General features: G+C 38.3%; 4 protein-coding genes across 6 annotated transcripts; all 4 read left to right on the top strand.

Moving 5' to 3' along the window:
• The first annotated feature begins 537 nt into the window (after positions 1-537).
• LOC137746652 (phenylacetaldehyde reductase) lies at positions 538-4,993 on the top strand. The gene is made up of 7 exons (XM_088680327.1): positions 538-706; positions 1,684-1,853; positions 2,002-2,032; positions 2,372-2,532; positions 3,061-3,223; positions 3,944-4,130; positions 4,596-4,993. The coding sequence occupies exons 1-7, from the start codon at positions 589-591 to the stop codon at positions 4,732-4,734; spliced, it is 969 nt and encodes a 322-aa protein (XP_088536453.1). The 5' UTR covers positions 538-588; the 3' UTR covers positions 4,735-4,993.
• A 967-nt stretch (positions 4,994-5,960) lies between these two features.
• On the top strand, positions 5,961-8,854 carry LOC137748084 (phenylacetaldehyde reductase-like). 2 transcript variants are annotated; one of them, XM_088680331.1, is made up of 5 exons: positions 5,961-6,318; positions 7,438-7,607; positions 7,725-7,923; positions 8,047-8,209; positions 8,292-8,854. In XM_088680331.1, exons 3-5 carry the CDS (start codon positions 7,828-7,830, stop codon positions 8,609-8,611), a joined length of 579 nt encoding a protein of 192 aa, XP_088536457.1. In that variant the 5' UTR covers positions 5,961-6,318; positions 7,438-7,607; positions 7,725-7,827; the 3' UTR covers positions 8,612-8,854. The 2 variants fall into 2 exon arrangements, with proteins under 2 accessions (XP_088536457.1, XP_088536459.1); XM_088680333.1 differs by lacking the exons at positions 5,961-6,318; positions 7,438-7,607 and having other exon boundaries at positions 7,728-7,970.
• A 5,276-nt stretch (positions 8,855-14,130) lies between these two features.
• LOC137747049 (phenylacetaldehyde reductase) lies at positions 14,131-16,653 on the top strand. Its single transcript, XM_068487052.2, has 5 exons — positions 14,131-14,336; positions 15,213-15,382; positions 15,497-15,688; positions 15,844-16,006; positions 16,145-16,653. The coding sequence occupies exons 1-5, from the start codon at positions 14,216-14,218 to the stop codon at positions 16,459-16,461; spliced, it is 963 nt and encodes a 320-aa protein (XP_068343153.1). The 5' UTR covers positions 14,131-14,215; the 3' UTR covers positions 16,462-16,653.
• Positions 16,654-19,912: 3,259 nt separating this feature from the next.
• On the top strand, positions 19,913-21,570 carry LOC137746813 (phenylacetaldehyde reductase). Of its 2 annotated transcripts, none has more exons than XM_088680316.1 (5): positions 19,913-20,076; positions 20,448-20,497; positions 20,613-20,804; positions 20,929-21,091; positions 21,168-21,570. In XM_088680316.1, exons 1-5 carry the CDS (start codon positions 19,956-19,958, stop codon positions 21,485-21,487), a joined length of 846 nt encoding a protein of 281 aa, XP_088536442.1. In that variant the 5' UTR covers positions 19,913-19,955; the 3' UTR covers positions 21,488-21,570. The 2 variants fall into 2 exon arrangements, with proteins under 2 accessions (XP_088536442.1, XP_068342925.1); XM_068486824.2 differs by having other exon boundaries at positions 19,915-20,076; positions 20,328-20,497.
• The last annotated feature ends 426 nt before the right edge of the window (positions 21,571-21,996 follow it).

Genomic DNA, 21,996 nt, shown 5'->3' with positions numbered 1-21,996 from the left:
AGAAAAATCAGAAGTTTCAATTTTTGCAAAACTATAAACTAACAGTCAACAGGAGGGTGCTGGGAAATTAAGTAAGAATTTGTAATTATGCATAAACAAGCGCTCCAAATCAAAAGTACTTTGTCTCAATCAATTTTTTTTAATATAGGATGCCACTAATCCGTCTCCTGACGCAGTCTCGGTATCAAATAATGTGGCAACTTACTTTTAAGCTCCTAGTCAAATGATGTTAAAACAGAGTCTGTGACCCTAAAAAATACATATGCGAGAGTTTGAACTTGAAGATTGAGTTACTTTGTTTCCATTATTGGTTCGCTTTTTCTAAGTAGAAATTTAGTTGTGATGGCGGTAGTATTGCAAGAAAAATGAGACAGAATAAAGAAAGAAAGACTAAAATCAATGACTGAAATTAAAGACTAAGAAAAAAACGAAAAACTTGACTGAATCAAACGCTAAGGCAAAAAAAATAAAAAATAAAAAGAAAGCAAGAGCAATAAATTAACAACATATAAAAGCACCAACCGGCAACTGTAAGGCCTTCACTTTCTGATAGAGAGAGAGAGAGAGAGAGAGAGAGAGAGAGAGAGGATGAGCGGAGGAAGTAGAGTGGTTTGTGTAACAGGAGCATCCGGGTTCATAGCGTCATGGGTGGTGAAGTTCCTACTGCAAAAGGGTTATACTGTCAAAGCCACTGTTCGTGACCCAAGTAAGTATACATACATACATACATACATACATACATACATGTATGTATATATGATATTTAATTAATTTATTTGTTTTTGCTTCATCAAATTGTTGTATTTCAAGTTTCTGGGTTTCAATTCAGTTCAGTGTTTATTTTTGAGTTTTCTTATGAAGTCCTCGATAACTTCATATATTAGCGAAAAACACTTTAAACGCAGTACTATTAAAAAAAAAAAAAAAAAAAAAAAAAACTGACTTAAGCTGTAACTCCAATGGGATTTCACAACCAAGAAATCGATGACTGCAACAAATTAATAGACGAGGGGTTCTTTTCTCCAATTGAGCTCTGAAGTAGTTCATTTAGGCAAAAGAAGGAAAAAGCCCAAGTCGAGCAAGCTAAAGTGGAAACAGCCCAATCCGGAAACTTGGAAAAGGGCCTTTGGGGCAAACTGGGTGAAGCCCTTCGGGCAAAAGAAAGAGATCTTACTCTAGAAAAGGGTCCCATTGGGCATTTTAAATTTCTTCACCCCTTAAATTTGTAATGGACCGGGCAAGCTGAAATTTACTTGATCAAAAAATTAAGAAATGATATCAAAATAAGTTATTTGATACATTCCACCGTCCAAATCACGTGCATGAGAAATATCTACAAACATACATATATATATATATATATGTCATATAATCATGGATGTCACTTGATATCTATAAGCCTAACATGTGTCACTTGATGCAAGTCTAGCCTAATTTCACAATATCCCCACAAAATGCCATAATTTGGCTTTAGTCCCAAATGAGTGAAATTTGCCAATTTTAGGCACAAACAAGTTCGTAACCAATAAAAAGGGATAGCGATAACACCATTGCATGTACATTTCTTCCACCTCGCTCCCACAATAGCTATGGTTGATAAAGAAGAGTAGGGGAACGTTTTAATTCTTGGAACTTGTTGTATTCGTAAGTCAGCTGATTAGTTCTGTTTGTGTATTGTCACAGTTGATCCAAAGAAAACACAACACTTGCTCTCACTAGATGGAGCAAAAGAAAGGCTTCATTTGTTCAAAGCAGATTTATTGGAGGAAGGATCTTTTGACGCTGTCATTGATGGATGTGAAGGAGTTTTTCATATGGCGTCACCTGTACTAATGTCAGTCACTGACCCACAGGTAATCTCTTCACTTTCATTGTTACTATGTTAGAGCTTTGGTACATGCGGCATGAACCTAAGTTTTGCATCTCGAACTGTTTGTTTATATAATCCGTTACATTCTAAAATTCAGACCCTAAAATATTGGTAGTTTAATAACTTGTCAGGCAGAACTAATTGACCCTGCTGTGAAGGGAATGATGAAATTGAGGTTCCACCATAAAACCAATTGGCAATATGGGGAGTAGCCCAAGACCATATAAGCACATAGCAAACCTTGTCCCTCACCAATGTGGGACAACTCTCAACACGCCCCCGCACGTGTGGCGGATTTTCAAGCCTACACGTGGACAACAACTGGGTGACGTGGAGCGCGTGTGGCCGTTTGGCTTCACACGAGGACAACCCGCTCTGATACCATGATGAAATTGAGGTTCCACCATAAAACCAATTGGCAATATGGGGAGTAGCCCAAGACCATATAAGCACATAGCAAACCTTGTCCCTCACCAATGTGGGACAACTCTCAACAGGGAACACTGAATGTCCTCAGATCATGCGCGAAATTTCCGTCTATCAAAAGGGTGGTTCTAACATCCTCCATTGTATCAATTGTATTTACCGGAAAGCCTCTTTCTGCTGATACAGTAGTTGATGAATCTTGGTTTTCAGATCCAGCTTTCTGTGAAAAAGCAAAGGTTTGTACGTTACATACGCTAATTTAGTTTTATGACAGACTTATCTCTTTCATACGTTAGTCAGGAATGCTTCACTTGAAGATCTAGGTTTATATAATGGGAATCTGAGAGTCCAGCTAGCTTCCAGTTTCGTGCAATAATATAAGAACTCGTCTTTCCTGGGGTTTTTCTTTTCTGTCTCTGTTCTCAATGATTTATTTGTTTACATACTCTGCAGAAGTCGCTTGTGCTTATCGTGCTTGTTCTAAAGATGTCTCAGTTGTTATTTCTCTCTCTTAATGAGTTTGATTGTGAGCAACTTTTACGACGCTTTAAACATGTCTTGTCAACCGGTGGATGTAAACTGAAAGACGATTACTAATTATATATGGTTACACAATTCATGCTCACATGTTGGTTTCCTTATCTTGGTCTGGTTGACATACCTGTTGTAATTTTGTGATAAGAATCATAAGATTTAGATCTGATTGCGTTCATTCTTTAAAAAAATGCATTAATTGTTCTTATCAAGTCTTTGGTTTTCATCAGCTTTGGTATGCACTTTCAAAAACCTTAGCTGAGGAAGCTGCTTGGAAGTTTGCGAAGGAGAATGGAATCGATTTAGTTGCATTAAATCCAGGGATGGCGATTGGCCCTCTTTTACAGCCAACTCTGAACTCAAGCTCGGAGCCACTTCTGAAACTCTTTGATGGTACGCTTACGGAAGTAGAATAAAATCTTTAGACACGAAATTTTACGAGCATAGTTGCTAGTTTTGTCTTTGCTGACAGTTCTAATTACACCTCAAATACTATGAGATGAGCATAGTCAGGAAAGAGGACTAAGTTTGTAGTTATAAGAAATCTTAAAACACGTGTTTACTGAAGTTGGGAAACCTGTTTACTCTTACTGAAAATAAGAATGACATTTGAAGGCTTGCATGCTTGAGTTCTTCAGGTTTCAACAATAGATATTTGACCATATAACAGAAAAGCTATAAGGCATATGAAATATTATTGTAGCACATATCTGCGGTATCATATACCATGCTTTTAATCGCTGGATCTGCATATCCAGTACCATATTGTAGACCATGTCTTGTAGTGTGTTCGTATCCATAATTCTTTGGTAACTTACGAATCTCAGATAATTGATTTCATCATTTTTAGTTTTCATAGCAAAGGTACTGTTGCTTTGCCAGAACTTCTGCATTATTCAAAATAGAGGACTTGCATTTAACCAGTGCAACTCAATCATCGAAAGTTCATTTTACTATTTCTTGCACAGATCTTTTATGATTGTTTGGGATTGGGACTTTATTGAGCTCATCAATTGCGGTCTCTTCTGTATTCAAGTGTCATCAATACGCTACTCTTTCTGTGAAAACTTAAATCTATGAAAATTTAATGTTCCTAATGTGTCATTTATGCAGGAACCGGAAAATTTCCGAATGTAACTCACAGATGGGTTGATGTTAGAGATATTGCTAATGCACATATTCTAGCCTTTGAGAATCCTTCAGCTAGTGGGAGGTATTCTATAGTTGGAAGTGTAGCACACTATTCTGTGGCTGTTAAAATTCTGCGTGATCTCTTCCCTGATCTCAGTCTTCCGGAAAAGTAAGTTGCTAAACATAGCCGCATTATTGCATCTTAATTATACGCGTGTTAGGGGCACTTCTAAGGATAATGTGGGTTTACTTATGCACTCTAGGGTCCTGTTCTGTGGCTTTTCCTTTTGAGAATATCTTAGTTAGCATATATTAGGTATTTTGAGATGGATGGAGTTGAGTCAAGGTTATCACTAGAGACCTAGTTTTGTGAAAGGGATTCATGGCTCTTTTCGTTTTCTGTTGTTTTGGATGATTTCTGAGTCTTCAAGGTCTGAATAAGCTATTTGAATGGTTTAAATTTTTGAATTTCCGAACCCAAATATCGATCCTGAATGTAAATGGCGTGCTAAATAATCAGATAGTGTACAGTAGTGTAAATTTGTTCACCATCTCTTGATTTCCCAACACAGAATACTTGGACACGAGTTTCCAATGTTGAAGATTAACCAATTTATGTGTCTATTCTGGGCAGATGTGCAGATGATCAACCTTTCGCACCAACTTACCATATATCCAAGGAAAGAGCTGAGACTTTGGGTGTTGTGTGTACTCCTCTGGAGGTGACTTTGAAGGACGCCGTTGAAAGTTTGAAGCAGAGGAACTTCTTCTAATCATGGAACTCGTCGATGTTGAGCAATTAAGTTAATAATCATGACATATGTACTTGTATATTATCATGCCAATCTGCTCATAAATGTTACTGTAGGGATGCTTTCCGTCATACTTCAAAGTTTGTGAAATAAAATGTGAAGTATTTGGTCTGGAGAAAGTGCTAGCCATTGTTATTCGGGAGACACTAAACTGAGAATATTATGTTAAACCAAATAATTGGTGTCTTTAAGAGCCGTCTTTTCGGTTCGGACTCTCCCACTTCAGTTGTTGCTTTTCTTTCTGTTACTAGCATTTCTTTGATACTTTCCCAAGGAAGTCTCCAGGTATTTCTCTCATTTGAGCTTTTTTTGAGTATACAAAGGGGGTAAGGAAATCTGCACCGGTTTCACACTTTTTATAATTTGGCACCTTTGAATATACTTTTTTAGTCACATAATGGACAATTTCTAATGCAACTAAGATTTAATTTAACTGCTCAATAAATATTTGTCATGTGTTCTAAAATGCACTGCCATCCAATAGACGACTGACAAGTGATGAATTACTCACACGAAAGAATCTCTTCAAACAATGGCGTGTGACAAACACTGGCCCCCTTTGCTTTTTAAACACAAATTGGGTGCACGTTGGAGTAAAGAATTTCAGGTACCGTACTCTTTTTTCTGGCTCCAAGCAGCAAGTACCGATGACGAGTTGATTTGCATTGTTTGAGCAGATGAGATAAGCAGATCCCTTCTTAATCAATCTTTAATTCATAAACAATGACTTCCAACAAGATTGCGTAACAATTAGTGTTTTCCTTTCATAATGTGTCTTTATTTGGTCCATCTTCATAGCAGACAATGGCGGGCCATGACATAACAGATATTCTTCAGCTAACATTCCACCATAAAAAAAAAAACACCAAATCTACCATTACATTGTTGGTATTCAAAGGAGTTTGCTAACTCAATACCAAAAATATTTGGGTGATAAGTTTACAAACTCTATCACACCTCTCACTTTGCACTCTCAATAAAATTGGACAAGGTAGAAATAGAGAAAGGAGGGAAGCAACAAGCTTTGGCAAAACAGTTGGACTTTGATATATAAAAAGAAGGTTTACAAACTGATGGAATAAGAAAGCTTACAAGCTTCTTCACAATTGGAAGTGGGATTCGGATGCGATAATACTAAAGCCTAGCAAGGAGGCTTATTTATACAAGCAGAAAATGAATAAACAATAAGACAACACATGCAAACAGATCATGTGAACTTTGCACAGCTTGCACACAGCAGCTCACATCTCTGCTGTCTTTCAACACACTTTCAGCTAGCACATGGAGGAAACTTTAGTCTTTGTAGTTGCAGCATGTGTGGATACAACCTGTAAAGAAACTAGCAGCAACCTTTTACAGCCTGTTTTTATTTGAATTTCCAACATACATAACTGAAGTGGTTAGTGATATAGACACAGAGAGAAAATGAGTGCAGAAACAAAGAGGTTGTGTGTGTAACAGGAGCCTCCGGCTACGTAGCGTCATGGCTCGTGAAGCTCTTACTACAAAGAGGTTATGCTGTCAAAGCTACTGTTCGTGATCCGAGTAAGTATTACTTCTACTTCCTTTCTTCCTCCTTTTCTCGACTTACAACTATTTTGTTACCGTTCATTTTCAAATTCTGGGTTCTGTATTTTGTATTTTTGTCTTCAAAAAGAAAGTTTATCGGATCTAAGTCATATTCTGAAATAGTGTTATTTTTTTTTCTTGGTGAAACCGAAATTTTGATCTGAAGATCCTCCAGTATCACTTCGCCATCTTTTCGTTTGAAGGGCCGGCGAGTCCTGACTTCAAGTCTCTCTCTTTCCCTTCCAGCCCTCCCCCAGCGCAATTTGTTCCCATATTTGACTGAGAATTTTTATCAACTAGCAAATTATCAAGGTTGAGAGATCTCTAATTTTGGGTGTGTGCCTTTGTGGTGACCAGATGATTTCATTGAAAATTTTATTTGAGGAAAATAAATCTGGGTTTTTTTTTTTTATTTTTTTTTTTATAATTTTAATTTTAATGCAGAAGTGATGGGAATAAAGATGGATAGTGGGGGTGTTGATGACTTGATGCTGTTTGGGTAGGTGGCTTGGGGGAGGTGAAGGAGATATTTTTTAATGTTCTTATATATGGGGCGGTACGTTATATATTATTATACAAAGAGAGTGAAATGTTTTTTTTATAACTATTTTTTTACTTATATAATGACATATAACATATGTTCTTACATTCCGAGCACATTGAAAATTTCCTGAGTGAAGGAGGTTGAAGGTGAATAGTTGTAGGGGTGAGGCCCATTATGATTTAAAAATTTAGCATAAAACGTCACTTATTATTTTTAAATTTTTTTTTCTATATTGAATGTTAGTGACATTCACGTCAACAAAAATGTGGAAGTGTCACGTAATCATTTAACAGTCAATTCAACAATTTGACAAACGATTGTATAACATAAGAATTAAAACATAAGTTTGCATATAACATTTTTATATTTCAAATATGAGGTATGAGTTTGCAATTCCATCCAAACTTAAGGGTGCAAAATGTAAAAATGAAGTTACCATCCTACCTCTTGCGGTGGTTGATAATATGGTAAAGTTGAATTGAAAGCTAGTGCTTTTGTTTTGGATGATAAACTGTGTATCAACTCAATAGTTCTTTTTATCCATTCCACAGATGATACAAACAAAACAGAACACTTACTCTCACTAGAAGGAGCAAAACAAGGGCTTCATTTGTTCAAAGCAGATTTACTAGAAGAAGGATCTTTCGACGCCGTAGTTGATCGGTATGTTGGTGTTTTTCATACAGCATCTCCTGCTCAATTTTCAGTCACTGACCCGCAGGTTTGCCCCTTCACTTCATGCTTCAAATATTCCAACATGTGTTGTTAGAAAATCGATTTACTTTCAACAACAACGATATAGAAACCAGCCCGATATTTTTCTTCTTCCATATTTCAGGTTGAATTAGTCGAGCCTGCAGGCTGCAGCTAAAGGAACACTTAATGTTCTAAAATCATGCGTGAAATTCCCCGCTGTTAAGAGAGTGGTTATAACATCTTCTATGGCTGCAGTAATGATGACTGGAAAACCTCTGACCTCTGATGTGGTTCTGGACGAAACATACTATTCGGATTCACTTTTTTGTGAGAAGATCAATGTATGTCTGTGTACGTTGCCGTTCTATTTATAATATTGAATATGGAGGTAAACATAACACAAGACAATGCAGTACATGATGATGACTACAAACTCATACGAACTCCCTTCTTCATTTGTTCAGCAATGGTATCGTCTCTCAAAAACTTTAGCTGAGCAGGCCGCCTGGAAATTTGCCGAAGGAAATGGGATTGACTTGGTTACAATACATCCAGGATTTGCAATTGGTCCACTATTACGGCCAACTCTTAATCTCACCATCAAGTTTCTTCAGAATCTCATGAGTGGTACAATTCATCCCCTTTGTGTTTAACAATATTCTTTGTGATGCCAGCTATAAATTGTGTTTTGTTTCTCTTTCGTGGTCAGGTATCGAAACACCGTCTATAAACCACACATTCGTAGACATTAGAGATATTGCCTCTGCTCATATTCAAGCATTTGAAGTTCCTTCAGCTAAAGGTAGATATTGTTTAGTTGCCCAAGTTGCCGACGGACCCGATACTCTCAAGATTTTGCAACAACTTTACCCCACATTGTGCCTTCCGGAGTACGGCAATCCTCCTGACTCGAAGTTTCGAGTGTCCATAGAGAAAGCAAGAGGTTTGGGAATCACTTTCCACCCTCTGGAGACGAGTCTCAGAGACACTGTTGAAAGCCTCAAGGAGAAGGGCTTCCTCAACATTTGAATTCTACTAGCAGCAATTTGTTACACGAGTGCTCGATCAACTAATTGGGAAGTGAAGTTGGTTTTATGCTGAAGTATCCCAATAGATGCTGGGCATTATATTTTTCCCGTAAAATATTTTAAATGTATTCCGTAGGCGAATGCTCAGAAGTTGCTTTTAGATCTTTTATTAATATATGGCTCAGGTGTAATTTGTAATGTTTCAATTAAACCCTAAATGACAAATTTCAAGTTGAAATTGTTATCCTCTACTGTCTTTAAGAAATCTTAATTAAGGCACTCTTGATATCTTTGCAAGTTGAGATTTCTTTTCCCTTCTGTCTCTTGCCTATTTGTTATTAGTTTTGTTCCACAGACAATCTTGCATATAGTTGGTTGACGCTTTCCGACAACATCTGTTAGCTATCCCACATCGGTGGGCTAAAAGAAAGATAAGGACTTTAAATAGGCTTATCCCACCTAAATTGGCAATAAGATATTTTTTAATTAAATCATTAATTACGTGTTGATGATTAATGTTGGTATAATTTTTGCAAATATATTCTTTATTTTATTTATTTACGTTTTATTGGCCTTATTCTCACATGTCATTATTTTTTAAATAAAATAAAATGGGTCTCTTGGGCCTGTATCATCATTCTTCAATACGCGATTACTTTCGCAAATATATTCTTTATTTTATTTATTTATGTTTTCTTGGCCTTATTCTCACATGCCATTATTTCTTAAATAAAATCTAATTTCAATACATATCCAATAAACATTTGGGAGGGTGAGAACAAATATAGGAGATTGCCATAAAAATAAGGGTTAAACTCTGTTTACTACCTTGAAGTTTTATGATTTTCAACATTTAGTACATTAAGTTTTTTTCGTCCCAGAGTCATACCTAAAGTGTAAATTTTGGAACAGTCTCATACATCCGTTAGTCAAACTGTTAAGTCTCCCGTTAACTGTGACGTGGCGCCCATGTGGACAATGACTGGGCACCACGTGTCATCCACGTGGAAATTAAAAATAAAAAATAAAATAAACCTTCATCTTCCCCAAATCCCACCCGTGCCCACCCGTCTTCTACCTCCCCCAACCCCATCCCTTCCTTCTTCCCTCTACAACCCGCACCCTCTCCCCTGAAACCTCCCCCAAGCTCACTCCAACCACCAAAATTAGTCTTCCCTAACTTTCCTTCTTCCCTTGGCAACCCGCACCTTCTCCCCCAACCTTCATTCAGCACCAAAACCAGTCTCCCCCAACCTGCACTCTCCCTTCTTTCTCCCCTCAGATCCAAGCTCACTCCCAAAATGATAACCCACGGCCAAAACGACAACCCACAGCTAAAAGATTTCTCTGGTGCTCCTCTCCACTACTAATTTTTTACTTTCCCAGCACATCTCATTCCCCTGATCCCTCTGTACCCAACCAATTCCATCTCCACCTTCTTCACCTCCCCTCCATTTTCTCTCCCCACCATTCCGACCTTTACAAAACCCCTAATCCCCAAAAAATTTCAATTTTCAGAAAAATTGAGCAAACCCAACATGAAAAACCCTAATCCCCAAAGTATTTTTGACCCATTCGGCTTCGACTTCGATTTCTCTCTGTCGCGGTTGAACTCCAAACCAAATGGTGACGGCAGATTCGGACGATGTGGGGTTGCTTGGAGAGGTGGCGGTGTCATTGTGCTAGGCGTGTGACTTGTTTAGTTGAAAACTTGAAGAATTTTGTGGGTTTTGATTTGAGGATAAGCTGGGATTGAATCTGCGTGTTGGATTCAAAATTTGGTCGTTTTTTGGGTGTTTGATGGTTTCGAAAATCCAAAACCCAAAAAGCAGAGCATAACACTATAGGGAAGGTAAAAAACGACCACGGGTTGGGGGGTCGGGTTATGGCGATAGGTGGAGAAGTATGGGTCGGTGAAAGTTCCAAAAGCACAGTGAAGGGCGTCGTGGGTCGAGGTCGGTTTCTGGTAGAAGTAGTGAGCGAAGTGGGACCCGTAGATGCTGCTTTGTTGGGGCTTCGGCGGGGAGGTAGGTGCAGGGAAAAGAATGAGGGAGGGAGAATGAGGGAGTGGGTCGGGAAGGGAGGGTGCATGAAGTCTTTAATTGTAGATTGGACATTTTGGGGGGTTTGATTGAGGCTGGCTAAGTGTGAATGAGGGTGGGATTTGGGGAAGATGAAGAGGTGGGTGATGGGAAGGTGGGCACGAGTGGGATTTGGGGAAGATGAAGGTTTTTTTTTTTAATTTTTTTTAATTATACAAAATTTTTATTTTATTTTATAAAATAATTTATTTTTAATTTCCACGTAGATGACACGTGACACCCAATCATTGTCCACATGGGCGCCACGTCACAGTTAATGGGAGACTTAATAGTTTGACTAACGAATGTATGAGATTGTACCAAAATTTACACTTTAGGTATGATTCTGGGACAAAAAAAACTTGATGTACTAAATGTTGAAAACCACTAAACATGAGGGTAGTAAATAGTCTTTTGCCCTAAAAATAAATATTTAGTTGTGGCGTGAAAAATGAAGAATATTGAGTTATATAAAACCACTTTTAGTAGTTTTTTGAATTTTTTACCATCACAATAATCTTGCTATTGATTTCAACATTATAACCAATGGAATGTCAGGATTGTGCCACGTCAGGGTTTTTGTACTTTTAGGGCGGCTGGATGGGCATATGCCTTTCCCCCAATAGGCCTCTCATTTTTCCAACGGTGGAGCAAAGTTTCTTTGGACAAGAAGGCAGTTTTACCCAATTACAAGTGCAATTGGGAACTGCTGGAGATGCTCTATGTTACACCCCACCCCCGAATTAAAGTGTAATTTCTTAAATCCCTTAAAAAGTTTATAAAAAATTGTTTTTGAGTCTTAATGTGTATGCTCATGGGGCCCTCTTTCCTTTTTGGTTTTCCCTACCCGACCCCATTTCTTCTCTTTTCCTTTGGACCCGTGAGCTCTCTCTTTCCCTCTCTCACAACTCTTTCATTTCCCTCTCACTCTCTCTCCCTTTCTCTCCCTCTCACGCGTGTTCTCCCTCCCTGCACACCCTCATCTCCCTCATCATCAAACACCACAACAACAACAAAACACCAACACCATCACCATCACCCCTGTGAACTAGGATTCAAAGAAAGAACACCACAAATCCTTCTCTTCCTTTCGGCCGGTACTATTCATCATCTTCTCCGTCGTGTTTCATATTTTTCTGACATTGGTAAGCTTTTAGAAACCCTTGGGATGTATTTTAGGGTTAGATTGAAGCTTGCTTTAAGTTGTGTATACATTTGAATCGCAGAAAATAGCTCGGAATAGCTTTTCCGAATTTTTCGGCAAGCAGCACCCCTTTTGAGGCAATTTCCGGCCAAAAAAGGCAAGTTGGCCGGCGTGCAAGGTATCAATCTCTTCATCTCACTAAGTACTACAACTTTCATTCTTGTTTCACTTGATTTGGTTGAGTAACGAAGAAGTTATGGGCGTTTGAAGTTTGCCCAGAAACCGACCAAAGGGTGGCCTGAAAACCACCCTCAACCCAGGCCTTTGGGCCGGGTTACCTAACCATTTTACCCAAGCCCTTGGCCCAAACCTTTAGGGCCGAACCCAAGCCTTAGGCCCAGCCCAGGTTCCAAACCCATCATAACCCAAGTCCATTTTAAACCAAAACCTTTGGCCTTTGTGACCCAAGCCTAATCCTTTTTAAAACCCAAACCCAAGTCCAAACCCTTTGACCCAACCCGATCCAACCCATTACCCTTGACCCGGATCTGTTGACTTTGACCCGATAAATGGTCAACTTTGATTTTGACTGATCAATGTTGATTTTGACCGTTGACTTTTAGGGTTTTCGTGCGGGACCCCTCCTAGGCTAATTTCGACGTCCTGAACCCGTTTCCAATGTCAATTTTCCTAAATTCAATCGTTTGAGTAGAGTTTGACCAAATGTACCCTTTATGTGCTTAGTGACAATTAATTGTGGTGTTTCCGTCTTCGTTAGTTGCGTGGCTCTTCGGCAGCTAAGTACTGTGAGTGGACCCCTTCTAAAAATGCATGTTTTGATAGTAGAAATGCATACATGAAAAGCATGATTTGATGACTATGTTTTATGAAACGTTTTATGAGATAACATGCTTACTGAGGCTATTTTGAATTATTACTATTTTTCCTATTACCCGTGTTCTTATAGAATATCTGATGGATGACGATATGATATTTAGAACATGTTTAGAACAGTTCTTTATAGTATAGATGATGGATGACTTTATACTATGAAGTTTCTTTTCAATATATGTATGTTCAATGGTCTTGTACTTACCTAGTGGTCCTTTTTCGCTACGGGACGTAGGGATAGATTCCGGTCCGTCCCGGGCGACGGTTTGGTGTTGGCATAGGGCCTGGAGTGTGTTTCCTCTGGCTATTAGCACAGGGATGGGGAGCCGGCATGGAGCCTGGAATGTATTTTCCTCTGACTGTCTGCTTAGAGATGGGGAGCCGGCATAGGGCCTCGGGGTTATTGGACATTCACTAGTGATTATTATATATACAAGTTATGATTTGAGACATTGCACGGCATGCTAGATTTCGGAAAACCTATGTTTATCATTATATATGCGTTTTCATAAAACCTGGGGGTTAGTACGTTGATAACTGTTTTATATATATATATATATATATATATATATATATATATATATCAACTTGGTCCACTCATGTTTGTTTTGCACCCCCTTCAGGACTTAGAATCGAGGCATACAATCCCGGCGTCAAGGCACTTCCGTATTGGCATCTTCGAGTCCTCTCAGTATAGGATCCATCCTTTGTTTCATTCAATTTTGTATTATTTCTTTTAGTGTTCTAGTTAGTTGTATGATTTGAACACGTTCCTTAAATGCATGTTCATTATTCTTTCACATTTATAAGCCTTATCTACCCCTTGTTTTCAGCATTTGCACTCAATAAATGGCTTTCGTCACCCTCGGGTGTCGGCCAGCACGTGCCTATCCTGGTATTTGAGGAATATTGGGATCGGGGCGTGTCACTCTAAATGTTCAAATTGCCCTTACTCACTCTCTTAGAAGGAAGGCCAAAGCAGATTTCTTTGAATAATAAGCTAGATGTAGTTCAGGATCTTCAATTGGAAAACTAAATTGCTATTAAATCTTTATTAACGAGATTCAGACCAAAAATCTCTCACATAAATATCACAAGACCGCAATAGGTTTTAAAGTTTCGTGTACTAATTATACACTCCAAAAATCGCCTTAAATTCAAATGAGTGGTGGAGGATAGTGCCAAAAAAAAAAAAAAAAAAAAAAAAAGAAGAATGGTGGACCATGAGTGCCAAAATGATCATCCCATTAAAAACTAATAATCAAGCTAAGTTTCTTGTACTAATTATACACTCCAAAAATCGCCTTAAATGAGCTCATCATGAACACTTCAAATAAGTGAAGGATAGTGCCAAAAAAGAAAAGAAAAGGAGTGGTAGACCATGAGTGCCAAAATGATCATCCCATTAAAAACCAACAATCAAGCTGAGAGAGAGAGAGAGAGAGAGAGAGAGAGAGAGAGAGAGAGAGAGAGAGAGAGAGAGAGAGAGATGAGTACTGTAGAAGGGAAGACTCTGTGCGTAACAGGAGCCTCAGGTTACATAGCATCATGGTTGGTGAAGCTCTTATTGCAAAAGGGTTATACTGTCAAAGGCACCGTTCGAGACCCAAGTCAGTATTTCTTAACTTGCCATATCATCTAATATAATTCGAAATGTGGTTCTTCGAATCCAAAACTTTATGCAAAAAGACAGGACTTGCAGCTTTCGTTTGGATGCCAAGTTTTCTATTCTACCAATTTATAGTTTTGGGTTAGTAAAAATAAATTTGGTATACTAACTTATCATTTCTGCTTCTCATTGCTTAAGAAACTAATTGTAATTAGAAAGAAAATGAGGCAATTGGCATGTAATTCAATAGATTAAGAGCATTCGTCCTTACACCTAGAACCTGTGTTCAAATCCCCCTCCCCATAGTTTAATGTAAATTATCCTCTCTTTTGTCAAAAATAAAAAAAATAAAAAAAACTAGAAAGAAAACGAGCCTTTCCCCCTCCCCCCCTCTAATTAGTTTGAATTGCGGCATGAACTGAATGGAAGTTACGATATATTTCAGTAGTAGTATCTTTTTTGTTCATATATGGCCCTACTCTTAAACTAATTGATTTTTAATTTGGAAATTTTGTTAAAATAATACTACCGGTGTTGGAGAGTTGACCTTTTGTAATTAATTTAGTTACCTTTTTGAGTCCTTATAATCAGATTGTAATTAGGTTATTTGATGCTTATTTTTTTTCCTTGTAAATCACTCTTGTACATTATATATTTTCCTCCTTGGTGAGAAGAATGATATCAGAAAATTAAGTCCCAAAGATAAGCTCTAATTAGCAACCGGTACCAAAAGACGAACATGTTAATCTATTTTTGGGCAACTTAATTGCCCACTTAAATCTCCCTAGTGCAGTCCATGTTTGTCATATGTGTGTTTATTTTGTGTTTAAATTTAATCAGTTCACTAATCACTATTTCTGTTTGTATATGCATGCAGATGATTCAAAGAAAACTGAACACTTGCGCTCATTAGACGGAGCCAAAGAAAGGCTTCATTTGTTCAAAGCAGATGTATTAGAAGGAGGGTCTTTCGACGCCATAGTTGATGGATGCCAAGGTGTTTTTCATACAGCGTCCCCTGTACTGATTTCTGTTACTGACCCTCAGGTTCGTCGCCCTTTTACATCATGATTGCATAGTCCAGAAAAAGAAATCTGAAAAGTCTAAAGCAAAATTGGCTTACTTTCCAGAATTTTAATGTTAAATCTGGAACTATTTTAGGGAGAACTACTTGACCCTGCAGTGAAGGGAACACTTAATGTTCTACAATCATGTGCGAAATTTCGTAGCATCACGAGAGTGGTTTTAACATCTTCACTTGCTTCAGTAATGATGACTGGAGCCCCTCTGACCTCTGATGTGGTTTTGGATGAAACATGGTACTCGGATCCACTTTTTTGTGAGAAGCACAAGGCATGTATAAATGTTCCCGTATTATCTTTCTTTGAGTTTCGCATTTTACTCCTCGTTAATTTGTTATATTTCAATGTCAATAGGAAAAATAATCTGATCTTGTTAGGTTAGCATGAACTGCAAGCTCATATGAACTTCTTTGTTCCTTTGTTCAGCAATGGTATTTGCTCTCAAAAACTTTAGCAGAGGAGACCGCCTGGAAATTTGCTAAAGGAAATGGGATTGACTTGGTGTCGTTGAATCCAGGGTTAACCATTGGTCCACTCTTACAACCAACACTTAATTTCTCCGTCGAGCTGCTTCAGAACTTCATGAGTGGTATTTTCAGTATAACTCAATTACTTCTTGGGTTAATAGCTAGTAAAACATCATCAACCAGTCCCTTCGTGTTTAAACAGTTGTCCTTGACTTGTGATGCACGCAATTGATTGTGTTTTGTTTCTCCTTCTTGCTCAGGTACCCAAACAACTATCAGTAATCCATTCGTTGACGTTAGAGATGTTGCCTCTGCTCATATTCAAGCTTTCGAAATTCCTTCAGCTAGTGGGAGATATTGTTTAGTTGGCCAAGTTGCTGACGACCTTGATATTCTAAAGATTTTACGGCAACTTTACCCGACTTTGACCCTTGCTGAAGTTGTCAATCCTTCAGACTCTAAGTATCAAGTGTCCAAGGAGAAAGCAAAAGGCTTGGGAATCACTTTCCTTCCTCTGGAAACAAGTCTTAGGGACACTATTGAAAGCCTCAAGGAGAAGGGGTTCCTCAAGATTTGAATGCCTCAATCTGGCCGCTGCATGTTAATCTGGTGTAATTTGTAAGGTTTCAAAATCACACTAAATAAATGTTGAAAAATATTAGTATTTGGATTTGTTTATTGTTTGAATATTTTTATGTAACTGCTTATTAATCTAGTCCCTGAGCTGAGCATCAGATCGAGCAGTTCGGGATCTTTCTGCTTCTAACTACTTCCTGATCTTTTCTCTTCTTTCTACCTCACTCAAGGTTTTCTCATTCTTCTCGTCCTTTCCTTTTATTTTGTTTTCAGTCAGCTACTAGACCACCTATTCAATGGTTTCTTGGACAATCTCTTTGGTAATCTCGTTCTTTAGTGTGTTCTAGAATTAAGGATTTCTTCCGAAAATTGTTCGCGTTAGAAGTGAGCGGCAAATACTGTACGGAACCAACCAGTTTTTCGTTATCGTGGTTTGCGCTCTGTTTGACTTCTGTCAAAAACGATTATGACCGAGGAACTAATGTGTCTCGGTCGTAAGTTCTCCGGGCCTTGTGACATGCTGGGTGAATTTGAATGTTCTTGTGATACTTGCGCGATACTTGCGCGTGATGGTTATGATGAATGTCACAAGGATTTGGTATCAGTGGTGTGATACATGATGTGAGTGTGTATGATGAATCGCATCAATTCTAACGAACTGGTCTTGGGGATTGATTTGATAAGAAACTCAAATATAAACTAAAATAATCTAAATAAAAAATAAATCTAAATTACAATATTAAAATACTGGAATAAACTTTAAATAACTGAATTGAAGGGTTGGGTGTTGAGGTCCAAAAATGTCATGAGCAAGCCCAACCAAATCTCGAAGCCCAATTATCACAAGAGCCCTAAGTCAAGCCCAAATACATGCAAAGGTGCGGGATTAAAGAAATAAAATATTCACAACCACGTCACGCTACGGTAATTAAGCCAAATATTATATAAATCATGTCATGTTCATGCCTATTTGTCATGCTATAATAAGCCTAAGTCACATGCTCGGGGTTTATCAAGTGAATTGTGGTGTGGATGGTTACCAGAGTGTATTGGGTCAATGTGGAGTGAAGATTATTGAGGACTTTAGGCTGCTCGGGGGCCAAAGATCCAAGCCCATAACACTTGTAGCCCATAGAGGCAAGCATTGAGAGAGAACATACTTAGTTACTCCTTTCCCTAGCAAGCTAACCAATCCAATTAGAAAGAAACCAAGTCCTAACACCAAGCTCACTTGAAACCCCAAGCAACGTAGGCATTTAATGAGGAGAGAGGTTGACTTTCCCTTCCCAGCTCACGCAAAAGTTCAACATGCGAAAGCCATGAGGCACGTAGCACATGTGGAAAGCTGATCGGAGAAAGAAGCACTTTGGGAAGGAGGCATGATGCAGGTTTTCACAGGTTGGCAGCACTTAGCTATCTTGCACCAAAATAGAGAGTAGCCGAAGGACCAGGGAGAAAGTGGAAAAAAAAAAAAAACCAAACCATAACTAGAGATGCGAAGGAATCATTCATCTAGGAATATAGGTCAAGAATTGTAGATAGGGGATCCAATCCCCCAGCATAACACAGATTAGCCAAATAAACTCAAGAGGCATCACTCCATAACCTTAGTATTTTCCATAACCTTCCTCTGAGCATCCTAGCCATCAGAAGCCTAACCCAGATTATCCAATAGAAAACACCATACAATCACCCAACCTCTCTCTCTTTCATGCTAAAATGATGATCTTCTAGCTTCCACACCACAATTCTCTTGATCAAGCCTTTATTTGCCTAATCGTGCTATCTTCAAGTCATTGATCTAACCATAATATTTCCTAAGACGAGCTAACTCTTTAGAGATATTCCGGAACTTGTGATGCAAGCAATTGATTGTTTTTTGTTTCTCCTTCATCCTCAAGTATCCAAACACCTATAACTCACACATTCGTTGACGTTAGAGATGTTGCCTCTGCTCATATTCAAGCTTTCGAAATTGCTTCAGCTAGTGAGAGATTATTTAGTTGGCCAAGTTGCTGACTATCTTGATACTCTAAAGATTTTACAGCAACTTTACCCGACTTTGACCCTTAATGAAGTTGTCAATCCCTCCGACTCAAAGTATCAAGTGTCCAAGGAGAAAGCAAAAGGTTTGGGAATCACTTTCCTTCCTCTGGAAACAATCTGAGGGATACTATTGAAAGCCTCAAGGAGAAGGGCTTCCCCAAGATTTAAACGCCTCAGTCTTCCTGCCGCATGTTAATCATGTGTAAAAATCACACTAAATAAAAAGTTCAATCTTTATAGAAGGATTGAACACATATGCAGCCTCTAGTGATGCTTTCAAATATGAAAAATAAAATGTAACATAATCTTTGGTCTTGGCGACGCTTTAAGCTCAATAATTTCATTATGAATAGTATGTTAACCTAATGAATTGGTGTCTTGAAGAGACGTCTCAACTCTGACTCTTCCACTCCAGTTGTCACTTTTCTTTTTGTTAATAGGTCTCCAAATATTTTTCTCATGTTTAATCTTTTTTGCTCATGACAAAGGCACTTTGACAAGAACTCAATGTTAAAGAAATCAACCCCATCTCATTAAAGGACCTACACAAATCTAGAATAAAGAATTCTAGAACATTCACTAAGGTTGGTTAGCTAGATTATCCAAGTTAAAATAGTACTTTGTAGAAATGACTAGAATGTTGTTTCTTAAGTTGGTGGAAGAGTCTAGAAGAATGGTGAGGTTTCCACCAACATGCAAGATTAGTGTAGATAATTCTAGCTTAGGAAGTTAGTGGAATTATCTAGATATCTCTAGCATGGTGTGTCCATGCTTCTCCAAGGTTCCATCCATGCCTATAAAAGGAGAAGGCATCCACACCATTTGTATCAACAAATCAACAAATCAACCAAGCAAGCTTGTAAGCAAGCAAGCAAGTGAGAGTGAGAAGAAAGAATAGTCTTGTAAGAGTGTGAGTGCTCTAGAGTTTATCTCTAGAAAGTGAGTGAGTGTCATTGCTTCTAAGAGTGTTCTTTGAGAGTGTTGTAATATTTTGTTTGTGTAATACAAGTAATTTGTTTACTTGTATTGTCTCTCCAACACTTGTGTTAGAATTGAGTACTCTAAGTTTTTTTTTCACCCCAACACTCAAACCTCATTTGCTCGAACTATTGGTGAACATCGCCAACTTAATATTTGTAGACATTTCTCCCTCTTGCTCTTTGGACTGCACCTTAAGTGTTAGATGAAAGACCAATTCAAAATTTTCTTCTTTTTTCTCCCTTTGAAATTTACATGGACTTGTTTTCCAATATATAAATAAAGAGATAAAAGTTAGTCAAACATTCATAGCACACAATGAATTGCCATAAAATAATTATTCAGAGCTGAAGAAAACTGAAGTTGCCTTATTTGACCTTAATGTCCAGAAGACTTTTCACACAAAAAACAAAAACTGAACCAAACGAAAGCTTATTAACTCGATTTTGAGAGAGAGAGAGAGAGAGAGAGATGAGTACTGGAGAAACAAAGACTGTGTGTGTGACAGGAGCATCTGGTTACATAGCATCATGGCTCGTGAAGCTCTTACTACAGAAGGGTTATACTGTTAAAGGCACTGTTCGTGACCCAAGTTAGTATTTCCAAACTTTGCTCATATCTTATAATATAAAGCTGCTATCCTATCTACATTAGCACTCGAAGATAGTCATCATGCACACCTCGCTCTTATTCTAAGCATTAGGAGAAGTGCAGGGTGCCTATTTGGAGTGCAAATAACAGCTCCTGTGTATCCATCTTTTTTGGGGTGCTATTCTAAATAACAGCTCCTAACCAAATTACCAATTTGAACCTCCTCAATAATTCTATTTTTCCAAAACAAAGATGATCCAAAGAAAACAGAACACTTACTCTCGCTAGATGGAGCAAAAGAAAGGCTTCATTTGTTGAAAGCGGATTTGTTAGAAGAAGGGGCTTTCGATGATGTAGTCAATGGATGTGTAGGTGTTTTTCATACAGCATCGCCTGCACAATTCTCAGCCACTGACCCACAGGTTTATCCCTTCATACTTCAAATATTCTATCATGTCACGTGCACGCGTAGAAAACCAACATAGTTTCAAGACAAATGATGTAGAAACCGAAATGATATTTCTCTCCATATTGCAGGCAGAAATAGTGGAGCCTGCAGTGAGAGGAACACTCAATGTTCTTAAATCGTGCGCGAAATTCTCCGCTGTCAAGAGAGTGGTTTTAACATCATCTATGGCTTCAGTAACGGGGACTGGAACCCCTCTGACATCTGATGTGGTTTTGGATGAAACTTGGTACTCAGATTCACTTCTTTGTGAGAAGAACAAGGTATGTATGTTCCCATACTACTGAAAAATATTGGGTATAAGAGGTAAGCTTAACAGTAACACAAGGTAAAAGTAGTACGTGATGATGAACTACAAACTCATATGAACATTCTTCATTTGTTCAGGAATGGTATCCTCTCTCAAAAACTTTAGCTGAGGAGGCTGCCTGGAAATTTGCTGAAGGAAATGGGATTGACTTGGTGTCGATGAATCCAGGGATTGCGATTGGTCCACTCTTACAGCCAACTCTTAATCTTTCTGTCGAGATATTTCGTAATCTCATAAGTGGTACGTTTCACCCCTTGTGTTTAAATACTATTTCTTGGGATGCAAGCAGTTGATTTTATTTCTGTTTCGTGGTCAGGGATCGAAACATCATATAAAAATTACAGATTCGTTGATGTTAGAGACGTTGCCTCTGCTCATATTCGAGCATTTGAAGTTCCTTCAGCTAGTGGCAGATATTGTTTAGTTGGCCATGTTGCGGACAGTCCGGACACTCTCAAGATTTTACAACAATTTTACCCCACTTTGTGCCTTCCTGAGTTTGGCAATCCTTCAGACTCAAAGTATCAAGTGTCCAAGGAGAAAGCAAAGGGTTTGGGAATCACTTTCCTTCCTCTGGAAACAAGTCTTAGGGACTCGGTTGAAAGCCTCAAGGAGAAGGGTTTCCTCAAGATTTGAATTGTGCAACTTATAAACACTTGTGAATTTGACGCACGAGTTGGTTTAACTTTGGCAAATAGAGTTTGGCTTCTGCTGAAGTACTCCAAGAGATGCTGAAGATTATGTTGTTCCTGTTAAGAATGTTGAAAGTAATCCGCAAAAGTAAAAAATAAGTCGGTTTAACTTTTGATTCTGTCTCGGCCTAAATGCAGTTACTTATCTTATTACTTGGATTATTCTATTTCTATTGGCATCAAAATTGAAGAAACACAAAGTTAATCCCTAAAATAAACACAAAATCCAGATAAAAACAATGGGTGGTTGTGGAATCAGAAACCCTAGGGGTGCAGAACGTTACCCACTGTCGCCGAGAACGATGACCTTGAGCAACGTTCGTCTGCGGAATGACATGGCGGACGAATTTAAACCGATATGAATCGGAAAAAAAGGCGGAAAAATCAACTTTTTGGACAGTGCCAAGGTGATTGATTGGTTGATGTTTTTGAATTTTTCCTTTTCTTTTCTCT

Source organism: Pyrus communis, chromosome 2 (assembly GCF_041283825.1).
Source record: "Pyrus communis isolate YQ-2024b chromosome 2, ASM4128382v1, whole genome shotgun sequence".
Taxonomy (NCBI): domain Eukaryota; kingdom Viridiplantae; phylum Streptophyta; class Magnoliopsida; order Rosales; family Rosaceae; genus Pyrus; species Pyrus communis.
The sequence above is the reverse complement of the archived record's forward strand: the minus strand, read 5'-3'. Positions and strand labels throughout refer to the sequence as shown.